The 22,270-nt window shown below is 32.1% G+C and overlaps 1 protein-coding gene across 16 annotated transcripts in view; it reads right to left on the bottom strand.

The window, feature by feature from the left end:
- The window catches only part of LOC113404162 (coiled-coil domain-containing protein AGAP005037), a 229,925-nt gene that overhangs the window by 77,354 nt on the left and 130,301 nt on the right, over positions 1–22,270 (bottom strand). For 15 of the 16 annotated variants that reach the window (XR_010309905.1, XM_064220511.1, XM_064220515.1 and 12 more), the window contains 3 exons: positions 1,147–1,295; positions 855–956; positions 60–228 (listed from right to left, as the gene is read on the bottom strand). Coding sequence is in view for 15 of the 16 variants with exons in the window: in XM_064220511.1 (XP_064076581.1) it covers positions 60–228; positions 855–956; positions 1,147–1,295 (420 nt within the window). In the remaining variant the exon portion in view is untranslated. The remainder of the gene's footprint in view (positions 1–59; positions 229–854; positions 957–1,146; positions 1,296–22,270) is intronic. The other variant, XM_064220516.1, reaches the window with a different exon arrangement.

Below are 22,270 nucleotides of genomic sequence, written 5' to 3'. Positions count from 1 at the left end.
AACAAAACAAGATCAGATCTTAAATAAGCGATTATACTATATAAGCTATGAATACACACCGAGCGGCCTCTCTAGTGTTTTCGAAGGTGTTCGGACGACGGGGAGAGAAGAACGTTGCTTGCCACCACGGCGAAACCCCGTGGATGAAGTCTCGACTTCCGACATGACCCCGGGGTCGTCATCGAAAAGCAAGGCATTGTTAGGCGGCGGATAACGCGGTAGAGGAGGCTGAAACCAAACCAGATGTACACATACATGCTTTGATGTTCTAGAAAATAGTAATTTAATGTATGTCCGGTTACAGAAACGAGTTTTATCGTTAAAGGATACAGAATTGTCAAAGTATTGGATCGTAGCCTTTTAATATGGATTAGAAGGCTACGAAAAACGTATAATCGTGTAATTGTATAGATACACAATGATAGATATGACCAATAAAAAAAATCAAGTTAATTACATAGATACGCCAATGAGATAACTCTCTCTACTCTCTACTCGTACTATACGCAATATAATTTTAATGCAATGAACAATTGGTTTGATTATACACACAACTGAGACATTGCGCTCGCTGTAAAAAAATTTCCGAACCGCATATCAAACTTTACCGCAAGTTAACGTTTGTTATAAGCAATGCTTGATAGGGAATAGACATGAGATTAACAATATTATAATAGTCCGTAGCGTAGCTTTATATTTTATAACATTTAAATTTTTTTGCGATAATTGAAATAAGAAATTAATTGGTTCTAATGACAGCATTGGTAATTAGATTTGTTAGTCGCTATTAGTATTGACTTAAATTTGTATGTTAGTCTTTTTAGTTATTTAGCGTTGAATGTACAAGTCTGTACCTTTCTCAAACGAGGATCTAAAAATTTCTGTTTCATGTCGCGATATTTAGCGACAGTTGAATACTCTGGTTTTATTGTCGGCATCTTCGCAGCACAGTGTGGCTGAAGTATTATTATATAAATTAAACATAAGTTATTTAAATTAAGAAAAATATATTTTAAATAATTAATATACTAACTAAACGATAAATCATAAATAAAATAAAAAAATAGAACTTTCTGAACTTTTCTCAATCGGTTAAATTAAAACAGATGCTATAAGATTACTTTATAACTATGAATGAAGACTCACCTCGATGTCAATTGTACTGATATGTCCTGGATGATGTTGGTGCATGTAAATATTATGATTGCCTGCAAGAGTGTGTCGCCTCGGGTCGTCTCGGCGAGAGGGTCGTCCACGAGTAAGTCCACGGCTGGCTTCCCCGTCTGATAGTCCACCTGTTCGATGCCATTGAAATGAATATACATATAATTACATTTGAATTAATCTTATCAATATACATAATTTTACAATAGTTATTAGAATAAAATGTAGTGTAGTATTTACCATATCGATAACGATTTTTTTTTTTTTTATAAATGGTTTGAATTGTCTTAAAACATCAATATGGAACTTTAAGTAAGTAAAGTACGTCTCTTATTTAAAATTAAATCTTTATTCTTGAAGTAATAACCCAAAAAACCATTATCAAAATATGGGCTTCCATAGTGACAGGAATAGATATTTTTTATTCAAAATATAAAATATATTATCGATATTTGTGACTAAAATTCATACAAATAGTTAAGTAGTATATATATACAAGTATTATTACTAAAGATATAACAGTCAGTTGTTTGTATTTCTTGCTATAGCGCAGGTATTAAATGTTTCGCTTTACACTAAAATTAAACTTCTATTTAAAAAAAACTATATAGTTCTTCGTAAAATGAGTTTTGTCAGCATATACACCCGGATAGCTTACCGAGCTTGCTTATAACTAATCACTTAACAACAATGCTTGATATTATTATATTAGGACGTGAAGGTTGAGCGAGCCGCCGTAATTATAACCACAAGGAAACAAACAGTTTAGTGACCGTGATTATGTATTTGACGCGGCAAGTCAAATTATTATTACTGCCAATATTCATCAGCGGTCAGCAAGTATTTTATTAGATTATCGATTAGGTAATATACATATTAACATCCATATTATTTAACCAAGATGGACAGTAAATTTTAATCAATGAACACGTTTTAATTTCATACAATTCACACTGGCGGGGGACGGTTCAGGGGGTGCGAGTTGCGGGCTTTCGTTTCACGTATTTATAGTGTGGGTACCTTCAATCTCTGGAAAACGAAGCCGAGTTTGCTTCAACGATTTCGTGATTTGGCACGTACCCATACTATAGTTAAGTCCGTAAACCGATACGCCGCCCAGACCGCGGCCGCCCTTCGTAAGATTTTTTTTATTCCAATTTGTATCACGCTATGAAGTTCTATTTTACTTTGGTTTACTTAACTGTACGGTTTTATGCTCCGGTTTTATGTTTCGGTATATGAATAGCTCTATTTAGAAATTTTTGTTCAAGCAAACGCATGACTTTCAATAGTGTTCCATTTGAATCTAATTTACATAGGTTATAATTCTAATTTAAATAGAATCGCGAGAAGATACAATGCAACTGATAAAAATAAAAATTAGGACATTTACAAAAGTGAATTATTAAAAATCAAAGTTTTAACTGGGTTAATACTTTACACTGTAACCTAATTCAATACATTTTTTTCTTGATTTTCTAAAAAACTACAGCCTAACTAAATATTTCGCTTTGATTTGATTGTTGTCTGTCTCGAATGTCCTTATCACCTATTACTGAGAGACCACTTAGTTCCTAACTGATGTGTTAGTATTACATTGTGTGAGTGAGTATTTCATTGGTGATACTAGTTTACCTTAGCTTACTTTTAGTTTACGTTAAGTCAAAGTCAAAGTCAAAAATCTTTATTCAATATAGAAGTGTTTACACTTGCTTATTGATTGTCAAAAATCTACCACCGGTTCGGAATTTAGCACCTCGGACCTGAGGAGAACCGGCGAAAGAAACTCAGCGGGATATATTTTTTTTACTAAACAAAATGTTATATCGGTTTTTTTATTTTATTATTTCCGTAAGCAAATTATTATTTAATTTTCGTCATCTTATTATGTCTTATATCGTCATTGTTTCTTTCGAACAGACAGTCCTTACAGTGCGATTGAGATCTAATATTGTTATAATTACGACTGCCCAACGTTGCAGAATGTCGGTTGAACACACGGTGAGCGGGTACGGTCCGAGGGTATGCGTTAGTGCAGTGATAATTTAATTGTAAACTCTCCAGTATGATTTTCCTATCTTGGGGGAAAAGGGGGTGGTTAGCCTAGCGATGGACATTTACAGACTGGTTTTTTTACTGGCCTGTTATTTCTACTTCGTATTTATAGTTTAGTAGTGTTTTTAATATATTTTTTATTATAGAGCAAATGCAATGGTGCATACCCATTATATCTAATTTTCTTAAGAGCTTTGGTTCGGAGTTTTAACAGATTTAGAAAAATTGGCTTCTAAAATGCAGCAGAGATTTTCCTGTGATTGGTCATCTGCTGTAAATTCCTGTGAGCATGCGCAAATACGACCAGTTGTAAAGACCTCTGAGACGATTTATATCTTGCAGTTTTACGGTTCAAAGTTTGGTTTCTCTGTCGTTTCCATGGAAACGTACACTTGCAAATATGGTCGACGTTCAACAAGTAAACATGTAATGTGCTTTTTATACACAAAACTTGTTGTCGAGTGTTCGTCATCAATGTCAACAATATTTTTATTCTAAGCTTGTTATTACGTAGAATGTTTTAATATTTCCTTTTGATTTATATTTTAATACGAAATATTAACAAAATAATGAATTATTACTGCTTCAACATTAAAAATATGTCAATATTGTTCAATTTTTATTGTGTAATAACAATTAAAAAGATATTATATAAAACTAAATAAATTATTGTAATCATTTATACATAATAAATTTAAATCGCAAGTAAACCAAGGTACGCGACTGTACTTTGTAAATGGGAGGCGTAGCCGGTTTTCAATTAATCATAGAAACGCCTCTTTTCCCCCCAGCTATATGTTACCTCCCAAAACTGCAATTTCTATGAAAAGGATACGGATTTTGGTCAAGGTCATTGTCAGTGCAGACAACGAGATCAATAAAATCGATTTTAATTACGATATATACATGGAATTCACAGACTGAAATTTCGGACAAGAATTCCGAAACACTAGTTGAATATTAGTTATTTAGAAATGTCCTATGTTCGAGTACTAGTATTTCAATAACAAAAATATATAAATTGTAACTGTAAAATTGGCATGTTGGAAAACAAATGTAATTATTATAATGTACTGAATTATCAAAATTAGTAAAATGCAATGTCGATATGTTTCGTTTGTACCGAAGATGTAAATATAGCAATAATATCGACACAATATGCTGCGTAGATGTTACCGCGCTGTGAAAATACAACGAAAAATCCAATCGCATTTTACGCACGATTCTGTCCGAGTGTTTACTATTGATATTCCCGATAGTAGTATTTATCTAAGTATGTGACACCGTAGAATTGCAAATTCGGTAGTTTTCTATACATATATACGTATAATAAAATTGGAGTGTCTGTTTGAACCGAGATGGCCCAGTGGTTAGAACGCGTGCATCTTAACCGATGATTTCGGGTTCAAACCCAGGCAGGCACCAATAAATTTACACGTGCTTAATTTGTTTATAATTCATCTCGTGCTCGGCGGTGAAGGAAAACATCGTGAGGAAACCTGCATGTGTCTAATTTCAACGAAATTCTGCCACATGTGTATTCCACCAACCCGCATTGGAGCAGCGTGGTGGAATATGCTCCATACCTTCACCTCAACGGGAGAGGAGGCCTTAGCCCAGCAGTGCGAAACTTACAGGCTGATTATGTTATGTTTATGTTATGTTTGAAAATGTAATGCGCTAAGTACACTACCTCATAGGTGGAGTGGAAACGTTTGCGTATTATGACGCTTACAAAATTTTAACGCGCTATATCTCAGTATAAATACATTTTTAATAGAAAAATTTACAAGCTTTAATTTTTGTCTGAGGTAATTTTGCGTTAAAACTTACCGTTTTCCTGTAACTCGCGAAAAAACATTTTTTTTTCGGGACTATCGACCTTTGACCTCAAATAAAAAAAATCCAGGTACTGGAATGATTCGGAACTTCTGAATATTATTTTTAATTATGTTTTAAACTGAAATCATTTTCAGCTTGTTGTCAATTTATGTAACGTTACTCCTCTTTTTTTGTCTAATTTGACCGGACTATCGGTGTTTGTCTTAGAGTAAGTTAGTGTGTAGCTCAAATTGACTTAATAATATGTACATACATAATACAGCGATAAAAAAAAATTGACAGTTAATTAGCTAGATTTATTATGAATTCATAAAGCTTGCAGTTATTCAAACAAACAAATATCAGTCTGCTGAAACCATAACCAGAAGAAGAATCAATCCTATTTTAAATCTATCGTGATGTCGAGACAACTGGCACAATTACTTCTGTAAGCAATCCAACTATATTAAACCCAGTTGAAGTATTACACCTGAATATAGTTCTATCGATTTCCTCGTAAGGAAATAATTTAAAAATGTATTGAGAGGTAGCGAAAGTGTGACATATTTAAATGTATGAATACATTGAAATATTCATTTAATAATTTTTGCATTACATATTTATTTGTCTTCATTTTTGATTCATTGAAGTCTTATTATTATACTTATATTCTAAATAAATAAGGGAAATGTCCATTGGCGCTCCGTCGGAAAAAGACCGACTCGTATGCCGAGACGGCAAACGGTGCGTCGCTCGCATGCTTTTTGAGTGCGTAATAATAAGAAAAAAACCTAATTAAAGAAACAATTTATTTATTTATTCTACCCTATATTCATTTATTTTTTATCTACAGCTATATTTTCAACATATTAAGATTGTAATTTCATAGGCAGTCGGATTAACTTGATACTCCTAACGGAACGTTGCATGGCATAGACTATAAGCACCGCCCATAAACATAGGCACTGTGGTATAACCACTCGTCCGCACTTCGTCCATTACAAGGAACTAACATGTTTCGTCATGCATATTTGTATTTACATTGTATTGCCGTTTCACGATAAAATAATTGTTTAATAGGTGACAATTTCCCAGCTGAACATGACAAAGACCCAATAAAAAATTCAAATAACGACGTCACGGTGTACACGAATAGCTCGATTGCCTTTAACACGGTATATATCTTTGACATTTAATCGATATGTTGACATTAAGTCAAATGTCCTTTACAATTCCATCGGTATTATTTGATATTATATTAAAAGTTTGACATATATACCGACTTGATATAAACATTTAGTATTTTATAAGTCTATATGAATGATTATTCAAGATCAAATGTCTTGCAGAAGAAAATCGATTCTAAACACACAATTGACTCCAGACAAAAGAACTCTTCAACGGTCAATAGCAGAGTCACGAAGTTTTATTCATAAAGAATTGTTTTAAATATGTTTTTACTATTAAATTATTTTAGTATTTTAGCAATGTCGTTTTAGGTCATTTAATTCCCATAGTATGATTTTAGTATTAACAGCGGTATTTATATAAAAGAAAATTAATAAAGTGTTTTTTTAATCCGAGCCAAGTGAAGCTCGTTCGCTTGTATAAGTGAGAGAATGAGGGGTAGGTCACGCCAATAGCGCTTAAACCTGATTTTCATTTAAGGCGCAATCGTGAAAAAGGCTAATTAATTTCGATATTATTGCTTTTATTACTCAATACTGCGTTTTAAAGGTAACTTTATACACGTTTATGATCCGGCTTTTATGTAGTTCGCGTAACATGTACTCGATTGAAAAGTTTGTGGAAATAAACGTTGGTTTCAATTGAATTTTCTATGAAATATATGAAATAAGTCTTCTAAGAGTTTGATAATACTAGTGCTCTTGGAACTGACGTCGATTGAGTTTTAACAGGTTTCAGGAAAGTGTTCTTTGTCTTTGCATTTTTCAGATTGATTTCTAGATACCGATTAAGGCTACGTAACATTTGACTAGCGTTCCGCCCCGACTTCGCACGGATACTAAAAGCACTTAGCGAGAAATTGTTAAGTTGCTACCTTTATTTTTTATCATAAATGAGAAATATGAGTAATATAGATAATGGTTCGAGTTGAAATTATATCGTGAAAAAGGTTCAAAATGTATCCAGGAATTAAAGATTAATTGGATAATAACTACCAATTTCAAAATATGTTTTTACAGTCAGTTATCCGATCACCCGTTTCGTATCGACCAATTTTTTCGTTGTACATTATTTGGATACGATGATATTATCTACTATAGTATGTATTCGAGGCTGATGCTTGATTATAGCGTAAAAGACTGCTTTCTCTTTATCCGATGCTTTACGATCAAACATTAAAATACTTAGATAAATACTTACTTCGTTTTAATAATATTGCATTTATTTACATTCAATTTGTACAAACAAATACTATTAATTTTCATTTTAAAGTTTATGCAATCGTTCTGAACTCGGAACATAATTTTGATTCTTTGAGTTTTAAGAAAACGTCTGTTCGTGTCATACGCACGCATTTACAGTCATGTGTGTACTAGAACAAAGACTTCAGTATTTGATATTAATTTCAACTTTATGCCTCTACGATTTTCTGAGAAAAAGGGTCTTAACGGAAAACGAAGTAGGTGCTTTTCACCTCCAGAGGTACGGAACACCAAAAATGAAGTTCAAAAATCAAATTACCTATGACAACAGGCGTTATTCAGTACCACTCTCCTTGTACGTTTTATGGAATCAGTTGAATATTTCTAAATGTCTGTAAATCTGTTATTTTTGCTAAAGTTGAGGTGAATTGACGACCTCCGTGGTCGAGTAGTGTGTATACCGGTTTTCATGGGTACGTCACTCCGAGGTCCCGGGTTCGATTCCCGGCCGAGTCGATGTAGGAAAAGTTCATTAGTTTTCTATGTTGTCTTGGGTCTGGGTGTTTGTGGTACCGTCGTTACTTCTGATTTTCCATAACACAAGTGCTTTAGCTACTTACATTGGGATCAGAGTAATGTATGTGATGTTGTCCAATATTTAAAAAAAAAAAAAAAGAAAGCTCAGCCAAAGAAAAATATGTAGGTTTTTTTAGCATCGTCATGAATCCCGTCAAATTAAAGCAAAGTATATTCAAGTAGGCTCTCAGAAGCATCTCGGATCGTCATCGTTTCCTAAAATATTCTACCGAGATTATTGTATTATGTGTTTATAATTGTTCGTAATAACTAGATCAATAGTTTCAGCGAATCCGAAACTAACGAATAGTAATTAGGATAAAAAAAAAATCACCATATACAGAATTTTATATATTATCATATATTATTTATTATGGACTATTTATATATTAACATAAATTGAAAAAAGAAAAAAATGTCAGTGTGGGCCACGTCTTCCAAGAAGACGACAAGGTCGAAGTCCAGCGAAGATCTGCTGATGTTCAGTGAAAATATAAAATAACGCCACAATTTATAAAAATAAAATGTAAAAAAAGGCACGGGCAACTGTGAGCCCGTGGACGTTGTAGAGTAAATAAAATAAAATAAAAAAAAAACTAACGAATAAACACACAAAGCTTTATATTACAAAAATATATTCCATAAATAATTTTCTACATCCAATATTGCAAGATTTCACAATGGTTACCTCCATTCGTTTCGATGCACCTCGTCAGTTTGCACGGTAAATTATAGCTTATTTAAGTGAAAACGAGGCATGTGTTATTCCACTCAGTGATAGGAATCTTACATATGAGCAATTACAAATTCCCCGTCGAACACACAACACGAGAATTTGTTGGCAATGAAATTATTGCCACCAGCCACGTAGATCGATAGTATTCTGTTGTGGTTTTCAGATTGATACAGATACTGCGTGATTTAAAAAGATAAAAATGATGTTAACAAATTTTTAAGAAAATCGGAATTATTCCTCGAACTTTTTTCATTTAAGAAAAAAAAATTATAACGTGATAATGTTACTAATATTAATAATAATTGCAACGAGAGACAAAGGAAATCATATTATGATGTCCTTGAGAGCGAGGGTGAGAGCTCACATAGCGAGGGTTGCGAATTTGAATTCGATCATTATTATCATCCCTACTGTAAATATCGAATCTATGCCATATCTAAAATAAAAAAACATTTTTTTTAAACAACAGGCATTGCTACCCCATTTTAAGGAATGATTAATATTCCTATTTACCCCTCCAACTAAGCTTAAATCTTGTGACCCATTGAACTATTGGCGTACGTATACGTCTCAACTCCAAGTTGAGACGCCAATAGTTCAATGGGTCAGAGTCGAACCTGTGACTTTTTTTTTCACACGGCCCGTAAACTATTACGCTAGTTATTCAAAAAATAAACAAGTAAAATGATGTTAATGTCATAGATGTATTTAGAATACAAATGACATTGAGCCATTAAATAACCAAAAGTGATAAATAAAGGGAATTCGAAAAGGAACGGACGCACTATTCTGTTAGAACATGAACAATTTTAATTTGAAAAAAAAAAAAGAAATGTTCGTCTAGACCTATAATTTAGCATAATACTTTCTTATAAGGAGGATACGTAATAATTATTATTATTTCACATCAGACATGTCACTGTCAGTGAATTAAAGTATCGCCTTATTGCATGATAAATATCTGGTTGATTTCATTCACCGGTATTAATCAAGGGAGATTTGCTAGGTTGCCTACTAAGGCTGCAGATCAAATTCTTGGTTCGAAGTGATAATCAGTTATAGGGATTTTCTCTAATATATCTCGCTCTCATTATAGTTGGTCTTGCGCCTAGCCCTGTTCTTTACAGAATATTGCACCTGTGTTTGTGCAGAATTCTCCTTTCAGATTGGCAGCTGTGCTCTAAATCGTGCTGAAGCTACCACCACTTTACATAACATGTATGAAGTACATTGTGGTTGCAATCAATGTATAATACAACATCAAAAGTTAACACGAAGGTAAACCCACAGTAGACAAATTGGACAAATATAACTACTGCCTGCGTGAGTCGGAATCTTGTGTCATGTGTTGCGTACTTCCGTTGTTATGTGAGGGTATGTAAAACATGCACGAGATCACCAAGTCAGATGGAATAACACGATCCTTCCGTATTGTTTTTTACATACACTTTAACAGTGATTGATTACTATCAATAAACCGTGTATCCTATTTACCCTTCCTTTTAAGTTTATCAATTGTGTTAGGAGTGGGGACGACAACAGCCCAATGGGCCAGGATCGATCCTGCGACTTTTTACATCGCTAGGCGGCCCGTAAACCATTGCGCTAGTGACGCTTAAAATTTAAGATTGTAAATACTCATTGCTGGATAATTTTTACTCCTGTTAATTAGAAAGTTGTTTTATATTACCACGCTATTTCAGTGCGTTTCATGGACATAAATCAAACCTCAGGATGTTTGCTTACATCGTTGAGCACGAAATTACTGATAAACATATTAGGCACGTTCAAACTCAACTTGCGATGTTAAATTAAAATTTACGCGTTCCATGTCAAGGACATGCCATTTCGCTCTTTTGGATTTGACATATGTTGTTTGACATGGGTTACAGTCAAATTAAATATTATCAAACGTAAAACAGCAACTTCTTTCGATGTGTCAAGTATAGCCATAATATAGTAAAGTACGTTCAAATTATCGCCTATGTGTAACATGTTTGGTCACATATCGGTACAACGCACCCTATTTTGTAATCAATTTGTCAGAGACCGCTTCCGTCAGTGCGTAACGGCCGCAGGTTTTTCATTTAACAAATATAAATAATGAAAATGTACCGTACTTTAGTTAATTTATTTTATTAGTAACAACAACATGAAATCCATGATCGTCACGTCGAATAGTCTAAATTAAAGCGGGGGGGAGGGAGGTGTTGACTGCGAAGCGCATCCACTTATATAAAAATATTATTTTTTACGATTTTAATTTAATCCCAATCAGTAATTCGGTATATTGTATCAACAATCCGCTGTGATTCTTTTTTTTTTTGTTAGATTTTATAAAATCCATAAAATCCTTCACAAATATGAAGATATTAGAAGCAAGTATATTACATAATTATATTTCTTCTGAGAAAGTGACAGTTCTAATTTAAAAGTTAATTATCCGCCATATTCCGAGATATCGTTTCAGCGTAGTTATGACAAAGTTCAAACTTTCAGGTACATATCACGCTCAGCATCCTGCTCATAAGCTAACTGAAGTAAGATAATTTATACCTACAAATATCAACTAATTATAATATTACAATACCAACTATTAAAATATAGAAAATATAATATTTATTTATTTATTTAATATTTGGGAAACAAACAGATATAAAATATAATCTGATTACATAATACAATTTAAATATCACATTATCCAGCGAAGTTTCCACCGATTGATAAAACATAAAATGCACTCAAATATTTTAACACAATAAGATAAAAATTGTTGCATATTGTTGTATAATTTATAATTGTGTTTGCGAGTGACAACCTTATAGCTAATACATTACTCGTAATTAAATGTATTTTTATAAATCCTACGTTATGAACGCGCAATGAAAATTTAATTTATTCGTTGCAACGAAAACAAGCAACTAATTGTCTAGGGGGTGCGTACGATACACTGCACAATGCAAGTGTATTATTGGAAAGTACCTATGTGTGTGTTCTAAAATAAATTCCCACGCTGACAAACTATGCTCTTAAGATATAACTATTAATTAGATATCGAACAACGTCATCGATTTCTTAATTTTATTATTTTATATTTAAGTACACAAGAAGAGGATAACTACAAGGCAAGAATATGAAAAAGCTATTTATGAAGATTCTAATAAAACTAAAACCTTATTTGAGTTTACTTTATATAGTAATAATTTTAAGCAAAAAAAAAAAAAACTTATAATAAACATTGTACAGCGTTTGAGTAGCTACGCCATTGTGGACTCGCCTTACGAACGTCAAATTACTAATAACAGAAAGGGAGGTAGCCGTGGAGGTAGCCGTATTCGCAAACTAAACTAGGTCCATTAGTAAGGTCATGAGGGAGGACTTTTAACTTGAATATCCAAACTCATATTATAAACGTGTGAAGTGAGGTAATTTGTCTGTTACGCTTTAACGTCTTAACTAGTTAACCAATCATAATTATTTTTTTCATACACATTGCCTGGTAGACGGGAAACACACAGGAATAAAAGAGGAGTTTATATTATAAAAATAATTCCGCTCAATACATTAGTAAGAAGCATGAATTATAAATTAAATTTATAAAATTCGACGTTAGCATAATCATAACTACTTTGCAATCATTTTGAATTATTACAATACCTCATTTTAGCAGAGTTTATGTAACGTTAATGTTTAAATGCAACTGAGGAATACAAGAGTGGATATTATATTTTGTGTTTATGATATATGGCCATCTGATGGCTGTAAAAAATATTAACGATTCCTTACATCTCCAATGCGACACAAACCATAAGAACTAAGATGTTTTGTCGCTTGTGCCAGTATTTAAAATACCTGATGAGTGGGCGGTACCTACTCAGACGGGCTTACGCAAAGCCCTACCACCAAGTTACAATACAAATATCTCGGATTTAATTACAGGGAAACGTTTATCTTCTGAACAAAGAAAATATTCCGGAATACTATAATTTGTATAACTTGCTTTCAGGAAATTTGAATTCAGTTTATACCTTGCTTTATTAAATCCAGACGTTGTAACTTAAAAAGATCTTCTGCGAAAGACAATTGAGTGAGCTAGAATTTTTAATTAACTATTATCTTGGTTTTCAGAGCAAAGATACAATATTCAACTTTATTCAAATAACGGGACTTATACATCACCTGATAAATAATTCTTATTGCGTAATATAAAACCTTTTTTCTGTATAAACTGTATATCAATTTACTTTTGTCTTTCACGGTACTCGTATATATGCAACTGTACCGTTGTAAAGACTAATAAAATGTTTAATATAAAAAATCGTCCGAAATAATTTTTGAATATTCAAATTATATTAATAAAATACTGAGAATTATTCACCATTTCAACGTTTTGACATTTGTTGATATTGCACGAACATCAAAAGATTTTGTACAGCATCATTTTAATTCAATAACGTTAATAGGTATGCAGATACCGGATTAGCACAATGGTGTAATGGCTATAGTGCATTCATTGGTCTACGAGCGAGTTCATTGAAAATGTTTATGGATATATCGATTGGAATTTTTTTATTAAATATTTGTACCAAATGGAATTCGCGTCATAGTCCGAATGTTGATATATAGATCTACATTATATTTTACCTTTTGTTGTATACTGAAAAGGCGGCTTTACCGAATTTAATATGTGATACTATAAATAAAACGAATCGAAATATATATTAGGAATTTTATTGAAATAAGATCGACCTCTAAACAAAACATGTATAGATAAGCTGTTAAGACTCGTTAATTTAGGAACAATTAGGGTGTCAAAAGAAAAATAACAGCTGATTTACACGTGAAAACTGTTATCCCGGGATAAAAGGATCCAAACAAAACTCGTGAATTCGTTTACATACTATATTATTTATCACACACATAAAATGGTTTATAAAAATATATTTTTTGTCTATGTCATAAATAGCAATAGTTCCACGAAATACTTTATGGGTGCAAACGACTCCATTAAAATTTTATTATATATATTTATGCATCTCGTGGAAGAAGTGACATTACCTTCGCGAGGTTCGATTGCGAGGAATATATGGACCTATGGTTTATTCAGAGCCCTTATAAAATAAAAATGTCCGAAGAATTCTATAACCGCTGTTATATTTGCAACAAGATTATATTTTATGATTATAATTTTGCATTCCATTATCATTTTATTGTTTCTTTACTAAATGAAAAAAGTAATAATTAAACTAAACTATATTTGAAGTAATAACTCTTGAGAGTTAGTCTAGATGGTCTAGCTAGTCTCTTAGTCTTAATTGATTAAGATTAATAAAAATTACGATGAAAATATAAGCGATAATAATCATCACCGCAGAAACAAATACTGGAGACCAATTCTAATAACTTAAAATGGTATGTATCATTACATTCACAATCCTATTCCGATCTAACTTCGATTGTCACAAACGTAACCTCAGCTAAATTGTAACTGAGAACTAATTCTCATTATTTATATCGGTTACGATACGATTACGATTTTATTCCGATCTAACTTAGACAGAACTGCAACTGGATCGTTGCGTTTGTAGAATAGGTAACTCGGCTGAGTGGTAACTAAAACGGTTTGATTCGATTTGTTACTAGAATTTGGGCCCTGATCATAGTACTTTTGAGAGATCGGAAACGTACAATTAAATCATATCATCGCAGTTTTTTAAATCTATTTAGGTGAGTAGACAAAATTTGTCTTCTCTTTGCCAAAAAATGAAAAAAATCGACGTCGCTATTTAATGTTTTACTAACAAATTGAGGTCATTGACTGATTCAACCATTACCATCAAAAGCTTCTATCATTTCGTACACATATGTATGTTAGTCAAATTATATCGAAAGCAGTATATTAAATAAATGAACTAATGCCTGAATAGTAAAATTGCTAATTATTCAGTTATAGCAGATATTTAATGAACAAACTGACACACACTATATTAAAACTATTTGAATTTAATATTACTAATGAAATTGCCGATTTTGAAAACAGGCTCATGTAGAGTTTGATTTAAAAAAAACTGTTGTTCATTTATTTTCCCAGCGTTCGTTTATGTTACCGTGGAAGCTTTTTGCCGACGATATTCAATATCAGGTATAAAGGAGCAGGCAACTATCTCAAATTATTAATGTCTACCGAAGATGAGATTTGTTAACATTTTCGGTTTATCACTGACACCCGCAGAAAAAAACAGAAAGAATCTAAAAAAAACCACATAATAATTAAAGAAAGATAATAATTTATTTCAAATCGGAAATATAAAAAATCTAAGGTATCGTACGAAAACACTGAAAATCAACAGTAAAACTTGATGATTTGGTACAAAAATTAATAGGATCGTCAGTTGTGATGAAAAGTGAATCAACGTCCGACGCACTGGTTTGACATAAGGGAGGCAGCGAAACCACGTTCAAATGCTAATACAATCTGCTGTGGATCTGCGCTACCATTGTTCATTACAGTGTCATGTGATCTGGCGCAACAATTACACAGGTGGTGTTTTGTAAAGGACTGTTAATAATAATGGACAAGCTGGCTCTCAAACTACCGAGACTTGACAGTGAATTTATTAACCATTTGACTCGAGTCCTAGTTTAACTTTTGTTAAAATGGCCAATACTTCGATAAATTAAATATACCCATTTATTTCAGATTTCGACGAACTAAAGCCGATGAGTGAGATGAGAGAAGAAAGTGATCGGATTGCACTCAAGTACACAGAAGTAAAGTCTTTACATTCATATTTGTGTTTTAAATATTAAAAAGTCGAACAGATTCCACGGTTTTCTTTAGGCGACATTTTGTATTTGTGGCGGAATATTTGTTTTATTTTTTCAAATATAATGTTAATAACAAATTTGTTACATCGTCTTATAAGTTAGGTTATTTATTTTTTTATGTGTTTTTTTTTCATTTTTTATCTTATGCAATCAGAATTTGGTTTATTTCTTACAAAACTTAAAGTGTTTCATAATGAAAGGAGACGCCAACATTTACGCATTATTATTTTTATTATTTGTAAATATGTTCTCATAGTCTGTTCCAGAATATATCTAACTCTATGGTAACTCGCATCCGACGGAAAAAACAGATAAGATAGTTAGCAATGGAGTAGGGATGTTCAAATAGACTCATGGCTTTATGTCTCTGTATGTACATTCTGTTAAATTTTTCACCGTTTGAGTGCTTAAATACAAACTAAAAGCTTTGTTTTCACGTACGCAGTAAAAACTTATTAAGTAATATAATTTTTATTATATAGATTTAATAATAGCATTTTTTTTTTAGATTTTATAATTGTAAGAAAAGTAAAAAAACAAGATGCATTTTATGTTATTACAATTTCAAATAAACCAACTTAAATGTATGATTAGGCTTGGATATTTTATTGGAATGGCTCGTTATATGATTCATAAATATTATTTAAAAAAAATAGTATTTATTCATTTTTGCTACGTAGGGTATACATTTACATTTGATCCTTCTTGACAGTCTTCATTTATGTCGGGCATCAATAGGCACGCCTTGGTGGTCAAAACGACTCGTAAGACGTGACGAGGAAATGGTCTCTTATGTCATTATCTCATAAGCCCTCTCCTCCACCACTCTCTACCAATATAAGGGTATATATGAATAAGTTTACTATATGCTTCTATATATAATTAATCATTATATTTGTATTTACTGAAATTTAAATTGCAATTATAATGTACAAATTTCTTTAAGGCACATGTGTTGCAAAACAAATCTGTCTTCGGTAGTGGATTGTAAAAGAGCGTTATTAAAACACACGCGGAAGCACTTTCAGTCCTTTGTTTGAGATTTTTGACCGAGCGAGTTATCTAGATTCGATAACTGCATCCGCATAATTCGGCTTTGACAAGAGCAACGCTTCGCATAAATTTGTTTGTACATTGGTGTGTGATTATAATTTACCTGACGGTGTTTTTATTTTTTATAGATATATGTATGTAATTTTTAAACATCAAGCTTTGAGATTTCGGACCTTAGAAACCCATTATATGTGTTTGCACGGTATATAATGAATAGTAAATGACAAAATTTTAACTATTCTGTACTCTTATATTCAGCGCACTACGATCAGAAACAGTCACAAACAATCTTTGTATGTAATTTATACTGCTTAATAAATAATAATTAAACTATTTTAAAGCGTCACGGCTACATATAATAAATCCAATCATTATGTTTCTTTTTTATCAGTAATAATTTGTTTTCAATTAAATCTACTATTTTCAAAACTATCTCTGTACGCAAGTAATGATCAAAAGGGAAAATAAAAGAGATTTGCACTCGTATAACTTATTTTGTAAAAGCGGGGCAACTGTATACTTTTTTTATAAATATTTCACCTATAGTCACTACAGGAAACATAAACTACTTATTTTGTGAATGTACTTTAAACCGTTGTATATATTTAATCCAGTAACGTTTGGGCAGTTTGTTCGATCAAAGTTTGGTCAATGTTCTGGGTCGCTATAAGCCCAGTCGAAACATTACAATAGCACGTTCGTTTATTATCTAAATCTGCACCAAAATAGAATGACTTAAAGTTATAATTCCGAGCACCATCAATCTTACAAATGACAATTAAATCATTAAGTACAATTAAGTCTAATTAAGTCTATATAGACAAAATTATGCAATTATGTTATATCACTATCATAACAGTATAAATAATCCGTTAGATTTTTTTTTATTCTCCTATATAGATAGACGGACAAATGAGCTACCTGATGTTCGCCATCAGCCAAAGATAGGCATAAGCTAAAAGCTATTAATATTTATATTTGTCGAAACAAAAAGTTTTTAATGAAAATTTAAAACAATGTGAATCACGACTCAATTAAGCAGGTATCGTAAAGATTGATTTCTATGGCGGTTATCCTCAACGGAGACTAAGCCAACTGTGCCGGAAATATTATGCGACATAAGTGATTGCGCAAACTCAGACGCTCCTGCTATTTCCTCGCTTTCATAATCCTATGGAACAGCAAACAGACACGACCGTAGTTAGATCAGGCTCAGGGTTACAGCTTTACGTCCGTTTCCCAGATAAAGAAGCGTACACAATGTTAACATCCAAGTTACGAGTTGCTAGTTAGCAAAGTATTTCTAGTCAGAAGAACTCAGTACTTATTATGGGTATTCGAACTCAGTCCGTCGAGGCAACAGCGTTAGTTAATTTTAATTTATATGGTCGGCAAGTGCCGCCGAAATTGACAGCGCCGAAACAAATGATATATTTCTAAATTTTAGCCTCGATAGGTTCCTTTGACTGTGTAGAATCAAAGTATTCTTTGTTTATTGTGACGCCTTTTTTATAATCAATTCTTAGACCAACTACCATGACCCTAAAAAATTAATGGCCATATGATGGCTATTTATAGAAAAAATTGTTGCTTCTTATTGTTTTTTTTTTGTTTTCGAAACAATTGGTATTAAATTTAATTGGTACTTTTAAAGTACGAATGTACGACTTCACTTCCAACACCTTATTAAGATGTTTTAGAAACGGTTATCTGATAGGATTTTCGCGCACACAAAATTTGTTATTTATTATTCAGACAATACGAAAAAATATAGAAAGCCTAGATACCTTCGTTAAAATATATTTTAATGTCGAACCGCTCGGCGTCACACGGGCGGATTATATTAATAAGGAAAATGAGAAGAGCGCTTTGCAAGAAAATATTAAGTAGGAATGTTATTGTGAAACATAGATTGAAATTCGTCCACGGATTATAGGGTAAACAATTTAGGGTAATTTGAAGTTTAACGAATAATGTCAACATTGTATTGTTACAGGATGTTATCCGACCGCCCGTTCGCAGCGTATGATTTTTTAAATGCATTTATTAAAACTAAAAGGCATGTACATGATGTTTCAATTTGTCGAGAGTATGGGGTTACGTCCCACCCTTCCTGTCTGGCCTCGACGCTTCCCCTTTGCCGCTGTAAAAATCACAAATGAATTGGGTGCGGTAGGGTTTAGTTCAATATGTTAATAAGAATTGTGTGCGTTAAGCGCCTTTTATGCAGCCGATAGTACACTTCAATATGTAATTTTTTTTTCTATAATTGATTTATTTTGTACTAGTCCCAGCTCGGCTTTACGTGTTATGCAACAACAAGAAAAAAACTTGTTTTTTTACTGCTAAGAAATTTGAAGTTGAATTGTCCTCTTGAATCATCGTATATTGACGGAAACTGCATTTAAACCAGTTGCTTCAGATTATCAATATTTAGCAAACCATTACAGTTATCATTATTATAAAATAGTAAATTTATAATATTTCATCAATTATTTCCAGAAGCCACAATAGTATTTTATTCGAATATCGACAGTGTAAATAGATAGTCATAATAAATGTTAAACGTCGTTAGAAATATTCATTTATATTAATACTGTTTATTTATATATATTTTATGATATAGGTTGGCGGACGAGCACATTGGCCACTTGATGGTAAGTGGTCACCACCGCCCATAGACAATGGTGCTGTAAGAAATATTAACCATCCCTTACGTCGCCAATGCTCCACCACCCTTGGAAACTAAGATGTCCCTTGTGCCTGTAGTTTCACTGGCTCATTCACACTTCAAACCGGAACACAAGAATACTAAGTACTGCTTTTTGGTGGTAGAATATCTAGTGAGTGTCTATCTACTTTAGACGGACTTGCACAAAGCCCTACCACCAAGAAAATAGTTTCTTAAATAAAAATTAAAAGTTACAAATATTCAATCACCACAATGCCGAGAGACAAGTAAAAAGTTTTCTTAGGAATTTGTTGTTTATCAATAATCTCACCCTTAAATTATAAGCTGTACTTTGTTCCTTTGATAATAATTTAGATTTCCTAATTTGAATTTTGACAACTCAACAGCAGCTTGTGTTTCCGTTGGAAGTAAGTTATCTTTTATGACTTGCTCGGAATTCATTTAAATTTCGCCCAAGGACCAAATCACGAGAAATTAATATCGTGGGTCGAAGTAAATCTCATTATATCGTGAAAATCGAACTTTACAACGTCTTGTTCTGAGCATTCGTACAGAATAATCGTCTCACTGATACAAAAAATCTGTTTTAATTGTGAACATAGAATTCAGTTCCGAATATAATTTGTATGAAATAATTGTTGTCAGTAGCAAAAGCAATATAAGCCAGAGTTATTTCACCCCTCTTTTCTACTTCATCTTAACCATTTTTTTGTCGAAAAATATGGATTACAAGGCTTTACTCATGAGTTTATAAGAAAATTTAAACATATCTTTTCCAATAACGCAAATAAATATGAGTTATAAATGTATATACATATATATAATGTATTATGGGGCAATGTATACGGTTCTACAACAGGATCCCAGAAAGTTTTAAATTAGTAAGTTTATGATTGATAGCACACCATGGGACTGAAACGATTGCCTTCTGGTTATTTCTATTCATATTCAATATATGTAAGTAATAAAATTTCCAAAAAAAAAATAGACCCGCTGAGTTTCTTTCGCCGGTTCTTCTCAGATCAGGGTTATTTCTTTTCCGAACCTGTGGTAGTGTTTAATTTGACTATCAATAAGTAAGTGTAATGCTTCTCATCATAATGACTAAATCAAATTGACTAAAGGAATTTGAGTTTGAAATAAAATCGTACACACTGTTTTAATTTAATTACTTTGTAATAAAAGAATATAATTACACTATTTTTTATTTTACTTTTTTATAATTATTTTACTTTTTTTATTTCTTGTAAAATAAGCATTACTATAGTTTTTAATTACTTCATTTAACCTAATATAGAAATATAACTAGGTATATTTTATCCATTGTAAAGCAAAAAACATATTCTATTCAATAATAAAGGCATTGTTGGAAGTTTATTAAGACACAGTTTGTTGAGGGAGACATTTTTCAAGACCTATTGCATCTCCAATCCCTGCGATAAGCTTTGAACTTAGCATGCTACATCTAATAACCATTTCACATTACGGGTAAGTGTTTTTAAAAAATTTAGTATTCTTTTAAATTTTTTTGTATCTACAAAATCAAATCAAATCAATTTTATTCAAGTAAACTCCACAATGAAGCATTTTTGAATCGTCGATATTTAAATACTACCACTACATAAAGTCTATACTAATATTATAAATAAGAAGGTTCTTTTCGTCAAAACTAAATCACTGAAACGACTGTAATGAAGACTTCATAAATAAATGTACTTTGAAACCTGGGACTTTGTTATATAAATGACGACATTTTCGTAGAAAACAATGTAAGCGGATCTTAAGAGCATAGTTTATAAGCGTGGGAATTTATTTTAGAACACACACATAGGTACTTTCCAATAATAAACTTGCATTGTGCAGTGTATCGTACGCACCCCCTAGACAATGAGTTGCTTGTTTTCGTTGCAACGAATAAATAAAATTTCATTGCGCGTTCATAACGTAGGATTTATAAAAATACATTTATTTATGAGTAATGTATTAGCTATAAGGTTGTCACTCGCAAACACAATTATAAATTATTTGTTAGCATAAGGTGCGGTCAGAGTGCATTAAGATGCCTCATATACATTATGATTTTTATTGATTCTACTGCTCTCATCTAACTAAATTATTATTTTCTGGATATTTTAAGGTTGGTAGGTATAACGAATTAGGGCGTTAAGAGGTAAATATTAATCAGTTTTTTTTTAATTAACTAAAAACTAAAGACATAAATCTTCTTGGTTAAACAAGTCAATTAAAATTATTTTATATTACACAAAAATCAGGGGGGCGGCCCGCTGACGGTATCTGGTCATGAAAGGTACTAACTAAGTATAGCATCAGTACAAAATGGAATGTATATCAACCGTTTTTGCTTAGCACTATGCACTATGGTAATTAAGCTTTTAAATAATTAGGAATTAAGCAGACGAACTAAACGACATGAGTTTGGGTATGAGTTGGCGTTTGTTTTAAATTTTGTATTAAGAGAAAAAATAAGCAGGATAGTGCAAAAATTACATTACATTCAGGTTCATTCAGTACACTTTTCAGATTTTATTTTTTTACGATGTGATTAATTGTCGTATTTACCTAGTTTATGTGTTTAAGTGTAACAAATATATTATAGTTTGTTACAAAAAAGTCCAAAACTATTATGACAAAAGGTTAAAGGGTTATAGGCTTTTTTCTACATAAAATAATTGTACGAATGTACCCCACGTATTGGTATGGTAGGGGTACGTTCGTACAGTAAATGCGGTAAATTCGTACGCCATGGGGTAGATTCATACAGGGTAATTAAAAAGCCAATTAAAATCGTTAAATTTTTATTAATTATTACAAAAATATTTATTTATCAAAGAACTAACTTAATAATATGTGACTTGACTAATAGTCGATAAATCTTGAAAAGTAAAAATTAACAATTGCATCCCACGACACTCACGCCCCACCCTTATGCTAACT

The sequence above is a fragment of the Vanessa tameamea genome, chromosome Z, assembly GCF_037043105.1.
Source record: "Vanessa tameamea isolate UH-Manoa-2023 chromosome Z, ilVanTame1 primary haplotype, whole genome shotgun sequence".
Lineage (NCBI taxonomy): Eukaryota > Metazoa > Arthropoda > Insecta > Lepidoptera > Nymphalidae > Vanessa > Vanessa tameamea.
The sequence above is the reverse complement of the archived record's forward strand: the minus strand, read 5'-3'. Positions and strand labels throughout refer to the sequence as shown.